The sequence below is a fragment of the Psammomys obesus genome, unplaced genomic scaffold (assembly GCF_907164565.1).
Source record: "Psammomys obesus unplaced genomic scaffold, mPsaObe1.curated_primary_1811, whole genome shotgun sequence".
Taxonomy (NCBI): Eukaryota; Metazoa; Chordata; class Mammalia; order Rodentia; family Muridae; genus Psammomys; species Psammomys obesus.
Window position 1 is genome coordinate 3,256,090 of NW_026586463.1, and position 25,602 is coordinate 3,281,691.

The 25,602-nt window shown below is 41.3% G+C and overlaps 2 protein-coding genes across 8 annotated transcripts in view; one reads left to right on the forward strand and one right to left on the reverse strand.

Moving 5' to 3' along the window:
• The window catches only part of Sgtb (small glutamine rich tetratricopeptide repeat co-chaperone beta), a 41,210-nt gene extending 24,923 nt beyond the window's left edge, over positions 1–16,287 (forward strand). For 2 of the 4 annotated variants that reach the window (XM_055601896.1, XM_055601897.1), the window contains exons 6-11: positions 1,995–2,099; positions 5,042–5,180; positions 5,279–5,341; positions 8,594–8,631; positions 8,857–8,940; positions 15,530–16,287. In XM_055601896.1, coding sequence (XP_055457871.1) covers positions 1,995–2,099; positions 5,042–5,180; positions 5,279–5,341; positions 8,594–8,631; positions 8,857–8,940; positions 15,530–15,665 — 565 coding nt within the window. In that variant the 3' untranslated portion in view covers positions 15,666–16,287. Of the gene's footprint in view, positions 1–1,994; positions 2,100–5,041; positions 5,181–5,278; positions 5,342–8,593; positions 8,632–8,856; positions 8,941–12,843 lie in introns of all 4 variants that reach the window. The other 2 variants (XM_055601898.1, XM_055601899.1) reach the window with 2 other exon arrangements.
• Positions 16,288–17,844: 1,557 nt separating this feature from the next.
• Trappc13 (trafficking protein particle complex subunit 13) overlaps positions 17,845–25,602 on the reverse strand; it is a 36,533-nt gene continuing 28,775 nt past the window's right edge. For 2 of the 4 annotated variants that reach the window (XM_055601895.1, XM_055601893.1), the window contains 5 exons: positions 24,900–25,033; positions 22,548–22,746; positions 21,742–21,842; positions 18,229–18,376; positions 17,845–18,108 (listed from right to left, as the gene is read on the reverse strand). In XM_055601895.1, the coding sequence (XP_055457870.1) occupies positions 18,001–18,108; positions 18,229–18,376; positions 21,742–21,842; positions 22,548–22,746; positions 24,900–25,033 (690 nt within the window). In that variant the 3' untranslated portion in view covers positions 17,845–18,000. Of the gene's footprint in view, positions 18,109–18,228; positions 18,380–21,741; positions 21,843–22,547; positions 22,747–24,899; positions 25,034–25,602 lie in introns of all 4 variants that reach the window. The other 2 variants (XM_055601894.1, XM_055601892.1) reach the window with 1 other exon arrangement.

Sequence of the window (25,602 nt, forward strand, 5' to 3'; positions counted from 1 at the left end):
CAAAAAAAAAAAAATGATTCTGTGTGTGTGCATGCTTGTGCGTGTTTTATTAGATTGGCTTACAGGCTATGGTCTGAGTACTCCAACAGTGGCATTCACCTAACAGAAAGTCCAAGAATCCGGTAGTTGTTCAGTCCACAAGGCTGATTGTATCCGCAGTCCCAATATGGTTCTGGACTGTCAGGGAAGTTGCAGAGAGCTTCCTGTTTTCAGTTTATGTTGGAATTCCAAAGTAGATTGTTAAACAAGGGGAGAAATGCCTCAGGAACAGAGTAAATGAACTTGCCAGTGAGAGTGAGGAAAAACCAAGTTTCCTCCTCTCATGCCCTTGTGTGCGGGGCCACATCGTCTGATGTAGCTTAGATTTAGGGTGGATCTTCCAACCTCAAATATCTGGATTTAGAGTGGGTCTTCTACTTCAAAAAAAATCCCATCAAGAAAAACCTCTTACAGGTGTGCCCGGCAGCTTTGTTTTAGTTAATTCCAGATGTAGTCAAGTTGACTGTGAGAATAGATACTCCTAATCTTTACTTTGATGGCCAGAAGGGAATTAGAACATTTAAGGCATGTTGAGGACAGTGAGGAGCATAGTGTTTTAGTCATAGCTGCGGAGCTGTCTCAGTGGATAGAAACCCTTGCCTCACAAGTCTGCCGTTTTGAATGTATATCCTCCAAACCCAAGCTCCCTGAGTTCAGATCCCAGAACCATGTAGTTAGTGCTGACTTCTGTAATGGAGGGACAGACAGGAGACTCTCCAGAAGCTCAGGGCCAACTACCCTGCCAGAGGAGACCGTGTCTGAAGGTGGAAAGGTGAGGACTGATTCCTGAAGGTGTCTGACTGCCACACATGAGCACACATAGGTACATACACAGATACACACACACACACACACACACACACACACACACATACACACACACACATTTTCATCAGTTTTATTCTTTTCATAGAATAGAATACTATAGAGTCCAGGAAGTCCCTGAAAAAACTTAGTTTCAAGCAAGACAGAAGGTTGAACAAACAAGAAGTGTGGGAATTCCGACAAGAAACGTGGCTGAGAGAAAGGTGGAAGATCGAGAGTAGCGCTTCTCAGGTCATGGTCCAGCTTAGCCGGCTGGGAGTTCACGGGATGTTTGCTGTGAACTTTTGACTGTTGACACAAGAACAGGAGGGAATCGAAGTCAATTTCTGGATGTGTAATCATATTTGCTCCACAAAGGCCTTCCTGCCTCTATTACTAGAAGGGACCTCAGGTTTGGAGTACAGGGGTACAGCATGCCCTTTGCGGGTGGGGCAGTCCTGAGAACCTAAGAGTGATTCCATGCCCTGGTCCTCGTGCCTGAGCTGGTGCAGCTATTTCTTGGCTGTTCATACTGCCTCCCTTCACCCCCCACATCTCCTCTGAATGAACTCTTTTCCTACTTGGCGTTATCATCAACAGGTCAAAATTACTAAGATGTCCTCCGAGGAAGATGCTGTTTTTCTAGAGTTAGTCTCTTCAAGCCTCCCTCTGAAGTAGATTTTGAGGTTTGCTGAGGGAGATTATTATAACCTTCAAGAGACTGAAGAAATAAAGTTTAGTTGGTGTCAGGAGGGAAGGAATGGGAGAAGGTGTCAATGGGTTGGAAATTTTTGGTATGCTTTACCCTGGCTATTAAAGTGACCAGTTCATAGCAGCTGCCCGTTCCATATTCGTTCCTAGTGGTCCAGATGCCTCAGTGTTTTCATTTTGCGTTTCAGGCAAACTGAGAGGTGCTTGATAAGTAGATGGGTTGTAATGACCCACACATTTGGCTTTTTGGTAAAGCAGGGGGCAGAAGGAAACTTACATATTTTTCCTGATGTTTTAAGCTTGTTTATAATCAAATAGTTTGATGTAAAAATTTAAGAAGAGTGATGTAAAATTTGGGACTAGGACTACGTAATTTCATGCCTGAAATGCCTGGACTGGTGCCTGGAAAGCTGCCTTATTCTAATGTCTCTTCCTTTCAGGGCTGCTGCTCAAAGCAAATTAAACCACTACACAGATGCAATAAAGGACTGTGAGAAAGCAATAGCAATTGATTCCAAATACAGCAAGGCCTATGGAAGAATGGGGTAAGTGCTCAGAGAATGTCCCGAGTGTTGCCAGGTAGCATGGTATAAGCTGCTGTTAAGGCTTGATGTCAAATATCCTGTCTAACATTGCACCCGGTGTGATAACGAGATAAACGTAATAAACAGGAATGTAATAAAACACAGGAGATGACTACATCCGAGGATGAAGTCAACCCCGGGTATTTCATGACTGCCTGGTTGGAGGAAAAAAACTCCCTTCATAGCCTGGACCATAAAAACACAAATAAGCTGCAGAGGTCCCTAACCACGTATTTTCCCTGGAACCACTGTTCGGTATTTGTTAGTTTCATGTTCGTGTAGCCTTTACAGGATTTAATTTCTGTGAGTGAGAAAAAAACTGCATGTTCTGTGTCTGAACTTGATACTCATATATTCCATTATTTTTTCATTTCTTTGTTTGCATATTTAATAGAAAATTTGAATTTGATGTGTTTAAAACAGAACTCCTGTTCTCTTCTTAAATCTTTCCCCCGAATTCATCTACCCAATGCTTGGGTCAAAAGCTGAGGAGTTGTTTTTCATCAATCTAATCTACTGGCGTATCTGGTCTATTCTCATTTGCCTATGTATTTTGGATTCATTTGTTGAGTAGCTTGCTTATAGGCCTAGCCCAAATTGCTGTCTCTTACCTAGTCTACTTAAGTCACCTTCTAACTTGTCTTTGTGCTTCAATTCTATACCTTACCAGTGCTGATCTTCTACAGAGATGCTAGAGTGATCTTTTTAAAGTATAACCCCGAAGAGTTGAGTATTTAAATAGATAGAATGCTTGCCTGGCATGCTGGTAGCTCTGGACTTGAGCCCCAGCATAAACTGAGTGTGGTGTTACAAGCCTATAGTCCCAGCACTTTGAAGGCAGAAGCAAGAGGATAATGAGTTCAAGATCATTGGCTACATAGCAACTTTGAAGGTAGCCTGGGCTACATGAGACCCTGTCTCAAACCTGCCCACCAACCCCCCACCCCAAAGCAAAACCATCATTCCGTGGCAACTATTGTTAAAAAGTCTTAACTATAAACAGGTTTGGTATGATCCAGCATAGCAAGGTGCTCTCTCTGCCATTGTCCTATACTTTAAGCATACTATACCTGCATCTATCTTAGGGCCTTTGTGTTTACTGCTGCATCTGAGTAGATGGTCAGTCTTCCCAAGTTTGTCATTCATGTCTTCTACATGCAGCTACTTTTAAAAAAAGATTTATTTATTTATTATGCATGTATGCCTGCATGCCAGAAGAGGGCACCTGCTCTCATTATAGATGTTTAAGAGCCGCCATGTGGTTGCTGGGAACTGAACTCAGGAACTCTAGAAGAGCAGCCAGTGCTTTTGACCTCTAAGCAATCTCTCCAGCCCCTGCATGTGGCCGTTTTTGAGTAAACACAGCCATCATTCTCCTTAATATTGTCCATTCTGTGTGTGTGCTTGCTGTCTGTGCTCCTCCTGGGTAGAAGGGGATTCTCTTAAAGTTAAGAACTTTTTTTAAAAAATTGTGGAATACTCAGTATTTAAAATAGTTCCTAATACATACTAGGCTTTCAATATTTATTGATGATTCATTGGGAACTCTGCCGAGGACCCTTCAATAGAAAACTAATAGAAAACTAGTTGGGTTGTAAGAATTTCTTTTTCCACCTACATAAGAAGCCTGTAAGGTAATCTAGAAAAGAGAGTATTAGATTAGTTTAAAAAACAATCCCAAACTGGGCACAGTTACGAATGCCTGTGTTTCGAGCACTCAGGGAGTTAGAGGCCAGCCTGGTCTACAAAGTGATTCTACTATAGTCAAGGCTACACAGAGAAACCTTGTCTTGAAAAGCCTACCAACCAGCCAAACAAACAAACAAACAAACAAACAAATGAAAAACAATCCTAGAATAAACAGGACACTCAATACTATCTTTTCATACATACTATTATTACTTTATTATTATTATTACTTACTTAATTACTTAATTATTGCTTAATTCTGATGTGATTTGCAAGTAAATTATAGGTAGGAAAAATAAACATTGAAATTTAATAATGTTTAGGTTTGTGTTTAGATTCTCATTTTGTCTGACTAACAACTAATGTGCTGTTTAGGACGAGTCATCTGATAGCAACACTTTACTTTTAGTTAAAAGATGAGAAACTGGAGGCCAGTGAGATGGGTCAGCAGGTAAAGGCATTTGCCATGTAATCCTAACAGTCCTAGTTAAAACTCCCAAGTCCATGTTACAGTGGAAGGAAAAGAGGGAGTCAACAGAGTTGACCTCTGGCCTCCACACATGTCCCCTGTCACCCATCTACCCCCAATAATAAATAAATAAATGAATAATACATACTTTTTAAAGCTGTAGGAGATGGAACAGTAAAAATAAAGTGGGAAACTATTACTGTTCAGGGTCTATTAGAGAGAAAGAATGTGGGATGCTTTGAAGTATAGTGTTCAGATGCAGGTATGTCCCAACATCTGTGGGCTGCATGTGTCCCAGGAAAGCTATGAACGCAGCCCAACACATCTGTAGGTGACAGTGTTGTTAGGCCAAAAGGTTTGACATGCCTGATTTATTCGAGTCCTTCAAAAATGGCGTCAGCATCATGGATTTCCATGATCACAAGATTATTAGCACAAATCTTTGTTTAGCTCAGCCTAGAGATTCATAAAACAAATGACTTCCTTTACATGTCAGTCTTTAAAAAATAGAAGGGTCAGTTTCATCTCTGAGCTTTAGGTTTATGATCTGTATGGACAGCAAGTTTGTTATTAGACAGACGACTCAGGCTTATAGTGTCTTAGAATTAAGGAGAATTTAGTGCTATCTCTCTAACCCATAATATAAGGAGGAACTCAGTGTAGTCTGGGTTAGAACTGAATACTAAGGCATTTGTCACCATGATACTCTGCTATTCATTAGCATAACTCTGTTCTGTTTCCTAAGGCTGGCCCTCACTGCCATGAATAAGTTTGAAGAGGCGGTTACAAGCTACCAGAAGGCCCTGGATCTAGATCCTGAAAACGACTCCTATAAGTCAAATCTGAAAATAGCAGAACAGAAGTTAAGAGAGGTATCTAGTCCTGTAAGTTGTCACCGTGAAGTCTGTGGAATAGATCCTGTCATTCATGTTGATTGATAGCATAGTGGCTGGAATGAATCTCAGAGCTAACTTTTTTACAGACAGGAACTGGGCTGAGCTTTGACATGGCCAGCTTGATAAATAACCCAGCATTCATCACCATGGTGAGTATACTTTCTTTTTTATCTGCTGGCTGTTGTCTGCTATATATTTGCAAACTGTTCCTGCCATACTTTTTAAGGAGATGAAATCTTCCAGCCGTTGCCAGAGTTGATCCAAAGCTCTTGGGCTCAAGTGATTCTTCTGCCTCAGTCTCTCAAGGAACTGGGAGTGCGGGCTTCAAATTTTTTTTAGAAACAAATGCAGGAGTTTCTGGTGAATGGCAGGGGTTTATGGCAGAGGCAGAGACAGCCGTGATTCAACCTGCCCGCCTTCCTCCGAGGGAGACCAGGGTGGATTTTAGAAAGCCCATAGCCTTCTTAAACAGGGATGTAAAAGCCAGTGTTTGTGTGTGTACACTTTATAAGACGAAACTCGTGTTTTTTTCGTTAGATTGCCAGTTTGCAAATATATGAAAGTTTAAAAACCACTGCTGTTTCCTCCCCACCTCCTGAGACTCACAGGGTTTCAGATGTCTGTATATCCCATTAGTGTGCCTACAGTAGAGCCTCTTTCCTTCCTTTTCAGGCTCTGAGCTTTCATCCACGACTTGTAGCCATTCTGTGCTTTGCAAACACTTAGAAATAACTCAGCTGCGTTGCCATTCCCACGCGGTTCATCTTGTCACTTTGTAGAGTGAGTCTGTCTACAGTTAGCAGGGATCTCTAGGACCAGTGGTTACCAATGTTGGCTTATGCCCAGGAAGATGACATCCTAGAATGAAAAAAAATTAGACTCCAAGACTCTGCGGTTATGAAGATGTACAGCTCTTTCAGAGGACCCAGGCCTACCACTCAGGCTCACAACTACCTGTAAATCAGCTCCAGGGCATCCTATGACTTTTTTTTTTCTTTTGACTCTGCAGGTACCTGCACATACCTCCCTTCCCCATGATTAAAACAAAACAAAAGAAAAGAAAAATCCTTAAAATGCACTTTCTTGGGCTGGTGAAATGGCTTAGCAGGTAATGTGGCTTGTTCCACAGACTTGGTGATCTGAGGTCACACATGGTGAGCAAAAGAACTGACTCCCACAAGTTGCTTTTTAACCTCCACACAAGCACTGTGGCACGTGTCTGTGCATACACGTGCTCTAAATAAGGAAACAAGTCAGCAAATAAATAAGTCTAGTCTAAAACCCCAATGTCACATAAAACTGGTCGTAAGAAGATATATCTATCAATTGATGTCTGAGGATTTAGGTTAAAATGATTACCCAAGCTTACCCCTTATTAGTGTTGGCCTTGTTTTCTGTCTTAGGAGTTTATGTTCTTAAAAACAGGTTCTCATGTAACCCAGGCTCAGATTTGTGTTAACTAGCCTCACACATGGTGTGTGGCTGAAGGTGACCTTGAAGTTTTGCTCTTTCTGCGTCCTGAGCACTGGGATTCCAGGCGTGCACAACTGCATCCAGTTTCCACAGGGCTGGAGCCTAACCCCGGGACTGCATGTATCCTAGACAACTAGAAAACACCCCAGGTCCCACCCTTCGTTCTCCAAACCAACAAGAATGGCTCAGGGATCATTAGAAAACAAACATGATTCAGTCCAGCGTTTAGTGCGTACAGGGTGGTTCTTGAGTCTACAGGGCCCCTTGAATGACTGCATACTCTGCACACACACATTCCTCTGCCTGGCTTGGTAGTGCATGTCTACAGTCCCTGTACTTGGAAGCCTGGGGAAAGAAGATGGAGAGTTTGAAGTCAGCCTCGACTATACAGGAATTTGAGGCCAGCCTTGGCTACATGGCAAGATCTTTGTATCAAGACAAAAACATAAGCATTGTCCATATGCTCTGCTCATGAAATGCAGGAATTAGTTCCTATTCACCTCTGTTCAAAAAAATGTTGTTTTTGAATGTTTAAGTCCTTAGTTCACCCGAAAGACACAGTTCTCTATCAATGTGGTTGGCCTTCTTACCAACTACACACCACTGGGTAAGTCTTGTGATGTTCTAAAACCTGGCTTGCTCATTTCCAGGACTCAGGTTATGTTACTATAGCAGAATAGGAAGATGGAATTTAGTTTCAGATTAAATTTAGTCTCTAAGCTGTTACATACCAAAATAAGGTGTGACAACACCGGTTAGGAGCTGCAAAAGGTGAGGGTTAAAAGCACATCCTTTGACTCTTGTTTTTGTTTTTAAAGATTTGTTTATTATGTATACAGTGTTCTGCCTGCATGTGTGCCTGCAGGTCAGAAGAGGGCACCAGATCTTATTATAGATGGTTGTGAGCCACCATGTGCTGGCCGGGAATTGAACTCAGGACCTCTCAAAGAGCATCTAGTGCTCTTAACCTCTGAGCCATCTCTCCAGCCCATTTTTTGTTTTGTTTTGTTTTTAATTTTTAAATTTTTGTTTTGTTTTGTTTTGTTTTTCGGGACAGGGTTTCTCTGTGTAGCCTTGGCTGTCCTGGGCTCACTTTGTAGACCAGGCTGGCCTTGAACTCACAGAGCTGTGCCTGCATCTGCATCCTTGAATACTGGGATTTCAGGTGTGCACCACCGTACCAGCACCTTAGACTATTAAATAGAGCCCTGTGTGGGGTTGTGGGTGACCTCAGTGGCGGGACACTTGGCTAGCGTTCTTGAGGCCCTACGTTTGATTTGGTACTGCTACAGTACATAAACACACACACATGTAAATAAAGTGAGGGCTGAGAATATAGCTCAGTGTTAGGGCATATGTTCAAGGTTCAAGAAGCCCTGGGTTCAATCCTTAGTAGTGCCAAAATAATGAAAAGTAATAGAAACTGATAAAAATTATAAAGAAGATAAATAATAGAAGGACCCGGCTGACAGTGATTAGAAATGGAGCTTTGAGGAACTATTGGCCTGTTGTTGCTCTGGGAAGGAAATGGGGAGGGGAGGGCTTTCTTCATCTCTAGCCCGCTTGAAAGGGCTAGAAAGGGCTGCTAGAAAGGGCTGTTCTGGTCTCCACAGCAGGCAGTCACATACGTCTCTTTGGCACCAATCCCTCTCCTCTCTCTCTCTCTCCCATTGATCTGATCAGTAGTGGCAATGCCCTCTGTTAACATTAATTTTTTTTTGTCTGTTACCCCATTTTTCCATTTGCTACCAGTTCCTACAGTACGTTCTCTTTTGTACCTTTCCGTTTACTTTGTATAGCACAGCAAAACTCTGCCCAGCATTAGGCTGCACATCATTAGCTTTCCTTCCTCTGCCCGTACAACATCTTTGTAACATCTTAAGCATTAATGCTATATTTTAATAAGCAATACTGTCTTTTGATTATAGGCTGCAAGTTTAATGCAGAACCCTCAAGTTCAACAGCTGTAAGTATAAAGGGCTCCTTGTACCTTTCCCTTCTCATTGCTAGGCTCCAAACTTGAGCTTATCATCTCATAATTGATAAAAATGCAGCAAATTCTGGTCACTTAGAACTTAAGGTCAACTTACACATTTGACCCAACTCCTTCTATGATGCTGATATATTTGGTTGGCTTTTCCTTCCTGTGAAGAGTATATGCTGATTTTTATGGTGTCTCTTACTGCTGTAGAATGTCAGGAATGATGACAAATGCCATTGGAGGACCCGCTGCTGGAGTTGGAGGCCTAACGGACCTGTCTAGCCTTATCCAAGCGTGAGTGTTTGTCCAAGTTTGCTTTCTATTAGACTGATGAGACATGGCGACCACATGACCACAGCAACTTGGGGAGGAAGGTTGTTTTTTTCCAGTTTACAGTTTATAGTCCACCACGAAGGGAAGTCAGAGCAGGAACTCAAGGCAGGAACCTGGAGGCGGGTACTGAAGCAGAGACTGTAGAGGAACATTGCTTTCTGGCCTGCTCTTTGTGGTTCTCCCAGCTTGCTTTCTTATAGAGTGAGGGACCACCTGTCCAGGGGTACCACCACCTCCAGTGTGCTGGACCCTCACACATTAATCAGTAATCGGAAAAGTGTCCCACAGACTTATCTGCAGGCTGGTCTGATAGAGGCTGCTCCTCAGCTAACATTCCCTCTTTGGGTCAAACTGACAAAAAACAGAGGAGCACATGGTCACTTAACAGAAACAAAAACATGCATTTGATGTCTTGCAGTTTGTTTCAAAGGGGTTTAAATCTTTTCCTGTTAAAATGACTTGCCTACTTAACCATATTAAATCTCTGAGAGGCTGGTAAATAGCAGCCACATTTCAGTGTGAAGGGGAGGGATCCAGAAGACGGGGACTGTGTGGCCAGCCGTAGCTTTTGGAAAAACCATGCATGTTCATAGACCTTTTGCTCTCTCTCCATCGCATCTTCACATACAGAGTTATTAGCAGTAAAATAGGCAGAACCTGGTGTGGTAACGCACACCTTCGTTCCAGCACTCGGAAGACAGAGACACGTGGTTCCATCCATAGCTGGTAGGTGGAGGAGCTAAGGAACAAGTCGGAGCTTCCTGATGACTCAGTGCGCCCACTGAAGAGCTCAGTCTTTTGACTTACAGCTAAATTTTGTTGTTTTCTGTATTGAATTAGGGTCCTCAGTTTCTCACATGGGATATCAGTACTGTCATCTATGTTTTCAGAGGGTCCCTAAGGATTAATGATCTGTTTATTTCTTATATACCTTTTTCCCAATTTTTTAATTTTAATTATTTATTTATTTACAAATTATTTATAATTTATGAAATTTATAAGTTAATTATTTATTACAATTTATTTACTTTGTATTCTGGCTGTGGCCCCTTCCCTTATCTCCTCCGATTCCTACCCTCCCTCCTTTTTCTCCCCCTGTGCCCTCCCCTAGTCCACTGATAAGGGAGGTCTTCCTCCCTTTCTCTCTGACCCTAGCCTATCAGGACTGGCTGCATTGTCTTCTTCTGGGGCCTGGTAAGGCTGCACTGCCTCCCCCCCACCCCCCAAGGGGGAGGTGATCAGAGAGCCTGCCACTGAGTTCATACCAGAGACAGCTCCTGTTCCTCTTATTAGGGAACCCTCTTGGAGAGTGAGTCTATAGGCTACATCTGAGCAGGAGTTTTAGGTCCTCTCCATGCTGGTCCTTGGTTGGGATAGCAGTCTCTGCAGGGCCAGATGATCTGCTTATTGTTGCACACACATTGAGATCACCTATGTAAAGCAATTAATCTTTTACTTTTACCAGTGAAGATTCAAGACATTTAAAAAAATTTTGTAAGCTTACTCTGGGATTTAAATAGTGGTCATATGTCTACTGAAAGTATATCTAAATTAGGTGAAGATCTATATTTTTAACTCACTGGTTTTTTGAGACACAGTCTTGCTATGTGGCCCAGGTTGGCTTCCAGGTTAAGGTGATCTTCCTGAGTGAGCTGGGATTACAAATATGAGCCCCCATGCCTGGCTTAAAATCACTTCACAGTAATGCAGTTTACTTTGCTGGTAGAGTACTCACCTGGGTTTAATCCTACTACCACAAAATAAGTGAGTAAAGCGAGTTTTAAAATCATGTGGCATTCATTATTAATGTTCGGAACACTTAGAAAGTTACTCAGGCCTCCGCAGCGCTTCCTCCGACTCCACACACTTGAGCACATCACTGTTGGAATTGTCAAAGACACTGCATTTTGAGTGTCTGAAACTGCCACTGCAAAGTTTGAAGGAAGCCACAGTTCTAGTTTCAAATATGTGGTCAAAACCAGTCACCACTTAGGATGTTGAATTTTTACAGCAATTCTTACGTGGCATGATTTTCATGTCAAATGCATGTGATTGAGGTCACAAACTCAATAATTTGCAATAAATTTATTTTAATTTCAAGGGCCATTTTATTACAGTTTAAATACCTAGGACAGGCAAGCTATAACTCTCAGCAGCTACCCAGAAAAGAATGGAAAAGAGAAGGGAAAATAAGAACAAAAATCCAAACAAACAATCCCGGTAAAAATATCCTCCAAATGCATGCTGTTTGAGTTAAGCCAGCATGGAGGTCAGCCACATGGCAGCAATGCCATAGGCAACATGGTGGAAAGGGGGCCTTCAAAGAAAGAATTGTAGGGAAGCCCAGAGTTCCATAAAAATTCTGCGTAATTCCTGACCAGCTTCATGAGACAAAAACAAAAGAACAGGGGTTTCATCAGGACTCAGAAAAGTGAGCAGACCCAAGGAACCTCAATGATGGCTTGTACAAACTATCTAAATGCTTCATTTTTCTGAGATGGATGGGTCTTATGAAGATCATGCTGACCTTGATTTCACTATGTAGCTGAGGGTGGTCTTGAACTCTTGATCTTCTTGCTAGTTCCTCCCAAGTGCTGGAATTATAGACATGCCCTACCATCCTGTTTCAAAATTGGGAAGGAATGTGTTTAATGAAGTGCTGGGATTGAATCCAGAGCCTTTGGTTTGCTGGGAAGGTGTCCTGTGTCTCTAGCGAGATGGCTCAGAGGTTAAGAGCACTTGGTGCACAATAGTAAGAGGAGTAATCTTACCTCCCACTCGAGGACCTAGGCATCCCACACCCACCGCTAACTCCAGCTCCAAAGGGGCGGAGACGGGAGGATCACTCGGGCTTGCCGGCTTCCAGCTTACCTAAGAAAATGCATGTTCCAGGTTCGGGGCAAGACAGGGAGTAACAGAGGAGGATGCCTGACATCCCTTCTGCCCTAAGCGTGTGTCTGCACATCCATGTGGATAGACACAGACACACAGACACGAGCACAAACATAAACCTTTGCAAGAAGTTCTGTCATTGAGCTACACTCCCAGGCCTATGTTAAAACTTTGTTTTTAAAAACATTCGCTTTCCAGTGACTTCTATCGGGAGTTGTTTTGACCTGACAAACCAGGAGGACTTGGCACAAAGAACGTCGTGTTTCAGGACACACTGCAGAGGGGCACACTTGTTGGTCCTTCGGTTAAATAGTGAACAAGTAGAGTGCATCCAGTTCAGGAACTCTTATCTTACTTAGTTTGGCATTTTGTTTCTTCTTGTGATCCTCACCAGAAGGCTGACAATCGAAGTATGTTTTTGTTTCCCAAAAAGAACTGTGTACTGAGCTAGAGAGGTGGCTTAGTTGGTAGAGTTTGCCTTGCTACCATGAAGACATGAGTTCTAGCCCCTGGACGGAATTGAAAACACAAACAACAAAAAAACTGGCAGTGATGACACATCTTGTAATTCCAGTGCTGGGAAAGTAGGGCCAGGAAGATCCCAGGGCCTTGTGGTATACAGGCCTGCTAGCCAGCCTCGCCTGCCTTACAGCTTTCTGGCCAGCAAATAAACCATGTCCTAAAACAAACAAAAATGGTGAACTGCACCAAAGGAACTCTAACAGTTGTCCTCTGACTTCCACACGAGCACCTGCCCTCATGTGCACCAGCAGACACACACGCACTCGCTCATGAACTCTCTGACCGGTAATGAGGAATAGTGATACGTGGAATGTGGATAATGTTCTGGCGCTAAGACTTGCGTTTATAGATAGGAGAAAGTCCCTGTGATAGCCCACAGCATCTGCAGCTCATTCTGCGTGAGCAGTCTACGACTGCCGTGTCCCCAGCTTTTCTGCCTTTCTCCTGCAGGGGGCAGCAGTTTGCTCAGCAGATACAGCAGCAGAACCCCGAACTCATACAGCAGCTGAGAAGTCACATCCGCAGCAGGCCCTTCAGCAGCAGCGCGGAAGAACATTCCTGACGGACCCCAGTACAGTGCTCTGTGGCTCTGACGTCTACACTTGTAGACAACAGCCAGAAACAAAGTAACAAAACCACACCCTATACAATGCCTGGAAATAATGGAGGAAAGTCTCTTGTATAAACCTGAGAGAAAACATCTGTTTAGATAATAGTTTATCACAAGCAGACATGAACATAATATCAACTCCTTTGGAAACATGATCAGTAGCCTTGTTAAGTACTAAGCCTTGGACAAGGGCCCGTCCATTTTAAAACTTTTATCATATTGTGTATTAGACTTAGTACAGAGGATATTTATTGAATAGTAGGGCTATTTATTGGAAAGTTTTTTAGCTGCAGGCTTCCCTAGACAGTGGTTTTTAAGAGGGGTGATGCCTAAGTGCAAAGAGTTCCCATGCTGATTTAGAAGAAATGTGCGTGGCTGCACGCCAGGAGAGAAGCTTTGGCATGTTTTACCCATGTCTTGCGGGTACCGGTACTCTCTGGCGGCTTGTCTGCTGACAGGGAGTCTTCTGAACTGGCAGGAAGCCATGCTTCAAAGCGATGCTTTGAAGATACTGTGAATGTACAGAAAGCAAAGGTAGTATGCTCAGGTTTTCTGCATAGATTTTTAACTAACCTTGTCTGTAGCTTAGTGCTGCTAGCGTTCGCATGACCAGTTAAGTACATAATGAAACATACTTAGAAATCCTTCATGGTACAACTGCTCCATTGAGTCGTCACAGTTTCGTTGGTGGTAAACTTACCTAGGGCAGTATCTACTCACATCTTAAAAAGCCACTGACTTGACCCCAAATTATGGGTTTTCTAAGTAGAATTTAATTATGTGCCCATCAACAATGATTTTTTTTTTTTTTTTTTTTTTTTACTTTACCATCATTTGGTGGCTATAAAACAACATCTCTAACGTTGCTCATTTGTGTAGTCCTCTGCTGCAGTTTGGCTTGGCATGCCAGTCTTATGCTTAATTTTAATTTATTGCAATTTAACTATAACAAGAGACTTCAAATATCTTACTTTAAATTGGATGCATTACCGTGCATCTGGCATCTGGCTAGTGGAAAGAAAGGCATGAGGCTAATGGTATGACTGTAGGCTCATTGATGGATGAGAAAGGCCCAGTTTCAAAAGGAACTTGCTTATTAATCAAAACTTTGGTTAAATGGGGCTGGTGTGTAATGGTTTTACAAGTGATGAGGGAAAGGTGGAAAAAAAAGTAATTTAAAATTAATGAGGTGGTAGGGCCTTTCCACAACTGTTCTCAGTCTATGTGAACAGTATCCTGAGGTTTCAAAGCTAACCTTTTTTTTCCTTTTGTGAGACAGTGGTTGTGTAATTTCACTATAACCACCAAGTGGGGGAAATTAATTAAAAATTCAGGTCTAGGATCATATAGTCATTTGGTTTAGATCACCATTTTAAGCAGCACACCATGCAGTTAGAACTCAACTTTAGAACAGCATGAGGTTAGAGGTCTCTCCTTAAGTAGCCAGCAAGCACCTCGGCCCAGGCTCGCATAGTACAGACATGAAATAGTTCCAGTAGAGAACAGGTCCTAGATACGAGGGCCCTGTGCATAAGCTGTTCCATTCAGGGTCTCGTGTTTTTTACACAGAAGTACCGACTGGTTGCACAAAGGCTGTGATTATGATCAAAGAAAATGTGGAGCTGGCACTGAACTGAAGAACAGTCATCCTACATTGAATATGTTAATAATCTTAGAATATGCTTAGTTCAGTAAAATTGGTGAGTCCTCAGTGTACCGACTAGGAAACAGAAAATACAAATTAACAGTATCAGAGATGAAGCTGACAGTGCTGCCTAGTATGTGAGATCATGGGTTCCATCCCATCACTGTGTTAAAAGAGAAAAAAGTAGAAACAAGAGCAGATACACTGAAAAGATCCTGTGGCTATTCAAAGGAAAAGTAGAGAGACCGGGAGCATAGTTCAGTTGGTCGCGCCTGCCTCGCATGCGTGAAGCCCTGGGTTACCCCTTCCCTGCACTGCATGGAACTGGAATAGCAGTGTGCACCTGGAGTCCCCGCACGTGGGAGGTAGAAGCAGGACCAGGAATTCCACCTCATTGCTGGCTACACAGTGATATGGTGATAACAAAAACACCCCAATCGAAAACACAACAGCTTAAACAAAAAAGACAATTAGAAAACTGACTTGCTCTAGATTTTTGTATTTAACAACTCTGGGAAACAAATCTTTGTGAGGACTTAGATAACCTGAGTAGGCCTGTCCTTGTTAAGAAATTTCAGTACTTTACAAGAAAAAAAAAAAAAAAAAAAAAAAAGATAGGTTCAGATGATTTCAGTGGCCAACCCTATCAAAGTCTTAGGAGAGACTAATATCCATGCTGCACAACTCTTTTTTTTTCAGAAAACAGGTGAGGAAGAAATAGTCCCCAACTCATTCGAGCAGTAATACCCTGGTAAGAATTAAAAAACAGCTCTCACTAGCAGCTTTGGAACAGTCTTCATGTGCTAATGCCCTTAGCTGAAGGTACCTCTTCTTTTACACGAAACACAATAACTGGTGATTCTTCCATTTCACTTTCCTAGTTTTGTTTCTTTGGGAACGAACAGACGGCCAGATGTTGCTTTCCACTTCCATGGAGTTCCTTCCTATTCAGGTCTCTCCATCACATTGGAATCATCACACTGCAAGCTATTTCAAGAATTTTATTGTGTGGTCTGATTGTGCTAGCTGTCTTAAAATTCTAAGACATTTCCCCAGTATTCTTCCCCTTGCCTTAGCAAGTGTATTTTCTCTTAAGAAACAGGGCACTGAATACTTCCATACAGTCTAATAAGGGATGCTTGACTTCCATGACCCCATTTCATTGGAATAGCTGAAGCTGTTACTGTGCTATGCAAAACTGAACATGTCCTTTTTATGGAAATGGAATTTTCATTTACTGTATCAAATCACCAATCTAGTTTTTATAATAGTTGACACAAATCCTTTATAAGATGGCATTATCTAACCTTTATTTAAAGTATGACTAGTATGTACCTATGTTGTTTATACACAGAAGAGACTTTGTAATTAAAAGTATATAGCAGAGTAAGTTTTAAATTCTGACAGAATGAAACAATGGTTTAGTCATGAAAGGATGCTGATAAAGACCAACTTGGCCAGTCTTTGTCATCCTAACAGAACAGACTTCAGTTCTTGCTGCTTGCGTTTTGTTTTGCACAGACATTCATCAGTCATGACTAACATGAGGGACAAACGTTCTGAATATTCCTTTCATTCTGGACCAAACAATTTGTCATGGCAATAAATAATTATGCATTTAAGAAAAAAGGTCTTGTGTTTGACTTATTGCACTCTTCACATGTAAAACAGTTATGTTTTAAATATACACTCGGGATTTTCAATTCGCCAAAATAGAATAGGATTTATTTAACAGCATGGATTTTTGTTTTATGACAATATAGGGAAACATTTTGTTACATTCCTATTGCAAAGCTGTTTAAAGCCGTAATTTTCTTTCCTTTCTTCCTCTCTCTCTTCCTTCCTTCTTTGTTTTTGTTTTCAAGACAGTGTTTCTCTGTGTAATACAGCCCTGGCTGTCCTGGAACTCAATCCATAGACCAGGCTGTACTTGAACTCAGAGAGATCCACCTCCCGCAAGCCACCATGACCGGCTTTAAACCCTTAATTTTCCTGTTAATTTGTTCCTTACATGAATGGGTGTGATTACATAGACAAAAATTTTCATATTAGTACATGATAAAGAGTGAAAAATTAGATATGAAGTTGGAATCATTTAAATGCCTATTATGAAAATTAAGCCTTTATTGTTCAGTGGGGGAAAACCTCACATTTAAGTTAAAACTATACAATTATTAACATTGTTAAGTGAGTCAACCACTCCTGGTCTGCTTGAGTGTCTGTTAATGTGTGTTGGATGTGTACACTATCAGACATACACCCAGATAACAATTTTGAAAACAACTAAAAATGTTTATCCTGTGTGTTAGGAAATAAAATCATCATCATCGTCATCATCATGTTAAGGAAGGGGAGCCTTTTTTTCTGTTGGCTAAGCACCTGGGAAAGAGACTGTAGTTGACTATGATCAGTTTAACCAAGTTTCTGTACAAAGTATTATGAAAACTCTAAAGTCCTAAAACAAAGTATGACTTAGTAAACTGTAGCCCAGGGTCCCTAGCCAGCAGGTGCTATCAAACATGCACACATCTGCTAGTGTACTCAGATGGCCGAATTCATTTGCCCACAGAGCCTAAGACATCTGATATCTGCCCCTTTACAAAAAAGGTTTGCTAACTGCTTTTTAGATGCTTGTAGCTGATCTTTGCTACTTTGTGGGTTCTTCTTTTTCCCACCATTTATTCTACCCCAGTTTGAACCCCTATCACTAGATAGGAGAGAAAAAAGGATACACGGGAGAGAGAAAGAGATCCCTGAATCTAATTTCTTTCTTCTTTGAGTATGACTACAAACTGCAAACAAATCACTGAACAATGACCAATCACCACCTATTGGGGCCCAAGCATTTATATACCCTCTGAAAAGTTCCCAGAATTCCAAATGTTGTCACACAATCACAGAAACTATCTGCAGCTGGCAAAACCATGCCTCTGCTAGAGCACTAAGCAAAGCATAGTCAGCTGCTGCAAAGCAGCCCCATATCCCCACACCTGGGATTAAAATGAAAACATATTCTTATAATACTTCTGTGTTTTTTAAAGAAATGAAAATTCCAGAATTCTCATTACAAAAGCCTCAAGGATGAGCTTGTTGAAAACAAAAAACCAACAGTTATCTTAAAGGACATGAGATACATATAGAATATATGTATTTGAAAATGTTCTGTTCATTTATAGTATAATTCACAAGATAAAACTAGTGTTTTTACAACAAAATTTAATATTTAGTTGTTTTACAGGAAACAAATTTAAATAACATATACTTATTTTTGCTACTGATTGTTGCACAAAGCTGACAAAATACAGAGAGCATTTCTGTGATTAAACATGAAGTTTAACATTTGGAATTTTCTTTAGGCTTCTACTTCCACAGCTGACGAGACCACGCAGACTTGGGCGATGTCATCATATTCGTACGTTCTCTTTAAGAATGTGTCAGTGAGTCTTAAGCCAGAGACACTCTAGAGAGAGAGAGAGAAATGCACCACAGTTTTCACTGAGAGATAGTTACCAGACAAAATATGGCTATCAGAAATGATAATTTAGCCCACCCTGCTGAAATAACAGAAAAGAGAACGTACTTGGAGCCCCTGTACTGAAGACAGGAGAGTAAGGGCCAGGCAGAGCGAGGAGCTTGGATGTAGCTTTCCCAGCTGTCTTCCCGAAATCCCACACCAGTGGATAGAATTGGTATTGCACATTTCCAGAACTAGATCCATCGTCCTTTCACTGCTGAAACAATCAGAAAACAAGAGTAAATCTTGTTTATTTCCTAAGGAGAGAACATCACATTCCTTCTCTGTGTGTGTGTGTGTTTTCTAGTCAGTTTACTTTCTGGGTGTCCAGGAAAATAAAAACCAGAAAAAGAATGGGAAAAAAAATGAGCGTGTCATTATTTACTACAGAATGAAGGAGCAAGGTACCACTTGGGAGTTGAAAGTAGAAGGTCAGAAGTTAGGAGGCAGCCTCAGCTATGTAGATACTGTGAGGCCAGCCTAGGCTATAAAGAGGTACTGTCTCAAAAAGCAAAACAACAAAAAAAAAAAGAACGAGGAAAACGAAGGGACAGCATCTTCCAGGCTAACATCTGTGAGTCGGTAGTTCTACTTTGAGTACCAGCTCTCTGCTACTGTAGAGTTGTTGGCCTTGACATTGGACTTTCATCTTATTGCTATCTCTTACTCTTTCTAGTGGGAACTCCACAAGAAAGAAGGACAACCTAAGTCTTTTTAGCCCTCCTGATTAAAAAATATCTGTTCTTTTAGCGTGCTTGCTCACTGAGTTCATGCAAAAGACTTTTTTTTTTTTTTTAATGAGACAGGGTTTCTCTGTGTAGCCTTGGCTGTCCTGGACTCACTTTGCAGACCAGGCTGGCCTCAAACTCACAGAGATCCGTCTGCCTCTGCCTCTGTGAGTGCTGGGATTACAGGCATGTGCCACTACACAGGCTCAAAAAGGCTCCTCTTTTGGTAAGCACTCCTAGTTTAGCTCACACATGTTAATTTTTGAAGTTTTCATATAATTATGCTAAAAGGATCAGAAAGAGCAGATTCCTAGTCTGTCACCATTACTTTCAGTTCTTCAGCTGTTATGTGCCTTAGCATTTGGCTCCTATTTCAATATTTACTTAAAATTTAACTTAAATATTAAAATTATATTTGCTTTTACATGTTTTTATCTCTCAAACAATTAGAAATGCCCTATGGGTTAGTGACCATTTTAGATGCACAACACAGTTCTCTCAGTAAATTCCATAAAAACCTATTACGTCTTTCTTAAAAACATTCATTATTTATTTATTTAGTGTATATGTGTATGTTCAGGTATGCATGTGCCATGCTGTACATATGGAGGTCAGTGACAACCAGCAAGAGTTGATTCTGTCACTCTACCATAAAGGTTCTGGGCTCGAACTAAGGTTGTCATGTTTAGCAGCAAGTGCTGTAACCCACCATGGCATCTCACTCCTAGGAGACTGGGTCTCTTGTACTTTGGATTGCCCTCAAACTCTCTTGGAAGATGAAGATGACCTTGAACTTTTGGTTTCTTCCCTCTATTTCTCAAGTGCTGGTATCATGTGCCACCAGGCTAGAGAACAAAATCAGGGCATTGTGTACTTAGGAAAGCACTCCAACCAGGCTACACACACTCTTCCTTTCCTCCTGTTTTATATGTTGTGTGTCTGTGTGCACATGTGTGTATCGGATCAGATTTTTATAGATAAAGAAACTTGAACTCTTAAGTGGTTTAGAAATCCGACTTGAATCATTACATTAAAATGAACAGCAAAAAATATTTACAGTACTTTCAGTTAGTCAATAAGTTTATTTGACACACTAAAAAAACCTCAAAATAAAAATTCCCTTGATACACCCTATATTTGCATATCTTTGCCTGGATGTTCCCTGATTTTATGATTGGTAAGCACTGTGTGTAAAAGCTGTAAGATATGCCTCTTCTGAATAACTCAAGGCCAGTCAGAGAGAGATGAAAAGCAACAGCAATACACGGATGTTACCACAAAACTAAGCTAAAATTTTCTTTAAAAAAGTCTGAGGGGCTGGGAATGCAGCCGAGTTGGTAGTGGTTCCCTAGCATCCACAAGGTCCCAGATTTGACCCCTAGTACTTCATGAACAGTGTGGTGGTATACACCTATAATCCTACAGCGCTGGGAAGTAGGGGTTGGAGGATCAGAAGTTCAAGGTCCTCCTCAGCTTTATAGGGAGCTCAGTACCACGCTGGGTTATAGACCCTGTCTCAAAACAGCAAAGGTTAAGTGTGTGGCTTCACAGAGAATCAGGTATTTTTTGTAATTTTGAAGGATATTTCCTATTCTCTTAAAACTAAGGATTGTGATGAATATGGAATTAAAGTGATTATATAGCTATTTGAATGTGGTTGTGATTTGTCACTGTGATATTATTGCAATACCCAAACTGATAATATGTTTCAAATAGTACAAGAACTAGCAAAAAGACCTTACCAGGCCACGGTAGAGGACAATGCAGCCACTTTTGATGAGAACTGATAGACTAAGATCAGAAAGGAGAGGAGAACCTCCCCTATCAGTGGACTTGGGGAGGGGCATGCATGTAGAAAGGGGAGGGAGGGTGGGATCGGGAGGGGAGGAGGGAGGGGCTTATGGGGGGATACAAAATGAATAAAGTGTAATTAATAAAAATTAAAAAAAAAACTTTGCTGGGATATAACTCTAGGCTGTTCATGCTTCAAGCCACACATCCTTTGCTTCTTCTGTTCATTGCCAATACTGCTTAATGGCTGGGTGAGCTGGCGGACCCCTGAGGCTAGTGGAGCTCAAGACATCCTCCTGGTCCACATAGTAGTTTAAGGCAAGGCTACATAGTGAGACCCTGTCTCTAAAAAAAACAAACAAGCAAACAAACAAAAAACCCTTCAGCCTGTATTCCCATCGCTTTTAAGGTGAAAAGACGGCAAGGGCAAGACCTGCCTGGGCTACATACCAGACTGTCTTAGAGAACACTACCAAAGAAAATAGGCAAAACACAAAAACCATAATCAATTTGCCAACCTATAAGCACCGCTTATTTTAGGTTTACACCCATGTTTTTTCTTGTTAATATTAAAGACACGGCTCAGGTTCAAGTATTGGGGAAATGCATCTGACTATTTTAAAGCCGTGTCATCATAAGAACCTGCCGGGTCATTCTTTAGTACTATGAAACATGAAGCAAGTATAAATGGTGTATGTGGCTTTTTCTAGCTCTCATGCATAGACTGTCAGTGATTAATACCCACCACACAGGGTGTGATTAGTGAAATAAGAATATAGGAACTAAAGACTAGGGCTTCAAATATACATAAATCTCATTACCAGTGTTACGGTATTCAACACAACCAGGGCGGAGTGGCACATGTCTCTAACCCCAGCCCTGGGAGGCAGAGGGAGGTGGATTTTGAGGCCAAACTGATTTAGAATTAATTCCAGAACAGCTAGGGCTATACAGAGACCCTGTCTAAAAACTAAAAGAGAAGGGAGGAAGATATTTAAAAGATTTGCAAGTACTTTTAGGTGAGGAGAAAAGGATGCCCATCCACACACATTGGCATTACCTGCAGTTTGTGATTTTACAGGTAATATGGAAGGGTTCTTCTAGGTTTACGGTATCTGGGATGGCCTCTAAAGACAGCCTAACATCTCCATAACCTGGAGCCTGTGGGAGAGAAGTAACAGTTAAAATGCATCTATTAAAACCTTCCATGTTAATGAGAGTACTATGCCAGCATCTTTACTCAACAGTCACAGGTCTGCAGGCTGATGTTCCAAGAAAATACCACTGCCATGTTCTAGTCTCTCATTCTAACCCTTTTGCTGGGACCTCTGGGAAGAAGGACCCTGCAGACCTGGTCTGGTTTTGATATACTTATTCCAGGCTCACTAGAATGACATAGGAATGAGTCAGGACTTAAGGGGTCTGACCTCAAAGGGTGGCTGACTTCCAGAGCGGACAGGGCTACACACTGCTACCCTCTCTCAAAATGAAAACAACAAAGGGCAAAGTGAGGACATTAAGTGCTGTAAGTCTACAAGGTTCAGGACTTTGCCCAGAACACCTCAATGTAGTAATGTGCATCAGATGAACAGTGAAGTGATTTAGGAAAGATAAGAATAACTGGTAATTAGTTATGGTAAGTCCTATTTGGTGCAGTTAAAAACAAAACAAAGAAACAAACAAAAAGGAAACACATACTAAGGAGAAACTAACATTTGAACATTTCACATTAATCTCAACACTGGTTTTCTATCAGTGTTTTCTACAATTCTGAGTGGCTTTATAGCACTTTGCTTTTTAGTGCTGGGCTGTAACACCTGCCTGTCCTCTGCGTCAGCCCCACACTGAAGTATTTTCTAGACTCACCATTCTTTGAAGCTGGCTGGTCTGTAATCGTCCCCTTTCACCTAGATTTGTTTTCCACACTATATCCAGCTTCCCAATTACTGTCACTCCCTTAATGATGCCAGCTTTTTCTGCAAACTCCTTTTTGGGCTTTAGGCAGTATAAGTACTGGCGTGTATCCATTGGTTGCAAATATCCTCTGGATCCAAATGTAGATACGCTGGCAGGTGTAGAGACAGACAGAAAAATATCTTTTAGCATCTTCCTGAAGGAAAAGCTCTTCCTATGTTAAGCTCTTTTGGATAGGAAATGGATGATTTACTGCCTAGAGATCTAGGAGTGCTCAGAGGTTTTAACCCATATGAAAAGGATTGTCTGCCTGGTGAGGCAGTGAGCTCAAGGAGCTTGGGCACCTTGCTAAAACTGTCTCAAACGAACAGTAAAAAGAGACTGTACCATCTCAGCATTTGTTTAGATGGGTGAGACGCTGACTCAGTTCCCAGGACCACTCCGCCCACGAAAAAGGAAGAAAGGGAGAGACAGAGAGAAACTTGCCTAGAAACAGAGCAGCATACACTATTTCATTTCTTTCTGTGAAGCTGTGGACAGAATACAGGTTGCTGCACATGCTAGGCAAGGGCCACGACATTTTGCTACACTACTGCCCTCGAGATACCCCATTCTAACCTAAGAAATTGCTTTTAAAATGAAGAATGGAACCTTGTTTTCTCAGTGAAAATTAATATTATCAACATTTCTGCATTTTTATTACTAAGAAAATCAGGTACCCCCCCCACAGCTATTATCTCCTCGTGTATACCAATAATACGCTTTTTTGTTCCTTCTCGCCTAAAATAGTGATACAGAGACATATATACTTTTCACAAAATAATTAAAACCACCTATTCTGACATCATCCTGTCATATGCAGATAATTTGTTTTCCAAACTCACCCTCACCCTAACCTTAGCCTTGGTATCTTCTCCACTATCCTCCCCATGTTTCACTTTTATCACTTTCAAGATAACCTTGGCAGTTTCAGACTTACTGGATGAAATATGAAAGACAACAAGTGCAGCCAGGCAGTGGTGGTGCACACCTTTAATCCCAGGGATCAAGTGGTAGAGGCAGGTGGGCCAGCCTGGTCTACAGAGCTTTCTACTCTACAAAGAAACTCTGTCTTGGGGGTGTGGAAGAGAAGTGCTTTGAGCAGTGCAATACAAGACAGGAAAAGACAAGGATCTTTACAAGCAGGTGTAAGGAGGACTCTTCAGTAATGGCAGACCTGTGCTGTTATGTTTCCTTATCTTACAGTGTGTGTATCACATATAGTAGACTTCAATTATGGACTTTTGCTTGTATTAGGAATGAGTATGGGCCTATTGATCATAAAATGTGCCACATTACTATAAGATAGGAGACCTGGGTGCACTGGAGTACAATGCTCCTTGGGAAGCTGTGGCAGAAAGCTACTTACATCTAGTTTGACAACATGGGGAGAGCCTGGCTCTAAGACAAATAAAGACACAAGGAAACAAAAACCAAGAGAAGAAACTGACTGGGGAAGAGAGCCTGTGGGACTTCTACTTTCTTATAACGGTTTTGATTAATCTAAAACTTCTCTAAAAAATTATGTCCATCAAATATTTGAAAATAAATCAAAATATAAGGCACACAGGATGGACATCAGAAGAGGGAGAAAACAGGGAACAGGACAGGAACTTACTACAGAGGGTCTCTGAAAGACTCTACCCAGCAGGGTATCAAAACATATGCTAAGACTCATAGCCAAATTTTGGGCAGAGTGCAGGAAATCTTATGAAAGAAGGGGGAGATGGAAAGACTTGGAGGGGATAGAAGCTCCACAAGGAGAGCAACAGAACCAAAAAATCTGGGCACAGGGGTCTTTTCTGAGACTGATACTGCAACTAAGGACCATGCATAGAGATAACCTAGAACCCCTACACAGATGTAGCCCATGGCAGCTCGGTATCCAAGTGGGTTTCCTAGTAAGGAAAACAGGGGCTATCTCTGACAGGAACTCAGTGGCTGGCTCTTTGATCACATCCTCCTGAGGGAGGAGGAGCCTTACTAGGCCACAGAGGAAGACAATACAGTCAGTCCTGATGAGTCCTTATAGGCTAGGGTCAGATGGAAGGGGAGGAGGACCTCCCCTATGAGGACCTCCCCTATCAGTGGACTTGGGAGGGTCATGAGAGGAGAAGAGGGAGGGGGCTACAGCTGGGATACAAAGTAAATAAATTGTAATTAATAAAAAAATAAATTAATTAAAACAAAAACAAAATATACTATATTAGGGGAAATCAGAAAAACCTGAATCTTTCCAAATAATAGCAAACCTTTCTTACTTACCATTCCCCAGCTTGGTTCACTGAATTTAATTCTGTTACGTTGTACATTATAGATGGCTCCAGTGAAACTTTCTCCATAAACATAGGTGAGGTTGTAATATTCTGAATTTGGGCTTCAAGAAATACTTCATCAGTCTGAGGATATGGGAAAAAATCCACCAAAATGTCATGACATTTAAATTATTTACCTTAATAAAAATATTGTATTTATATAAAATATTAACCACAAATGTGATTAGTTCATGCCTGCAAATCAAAATTATCACAATTAATGCAAGAAAAGAAATCTTCATCCTAACATAATAAACAGGAGCAAAGTGAGGTGTTAGTCAACAAATGTCCTGTCAAACAATGGATGTGGGATAACTACAATATAGTTCATAGAATCCAAAAGCATGTATTTAACTACTGTTTCAGTAACAACAACAATCGAAGTCTGATAGGATGCTAAAGTGTTCAAGGAACTTCAGTGTGATGAGTGCACTTAGAAAGCACTAAGAGAAGATAATCAGGTCTTCGTTTAAATAGTCTGGCGTAATGTAATTAGCGTGTCATTACATCAATTTTGATAATGACCACTAGCTTTTAATAATCTGTTATATATACCCTTTAGGGTGTAATTTTTTTAAAATTACAGTTACTTATGCATGATGTTAGTTACTTCTTGCTTCAATTTATGTGAATATTTAAGGTTGAAACAAGAG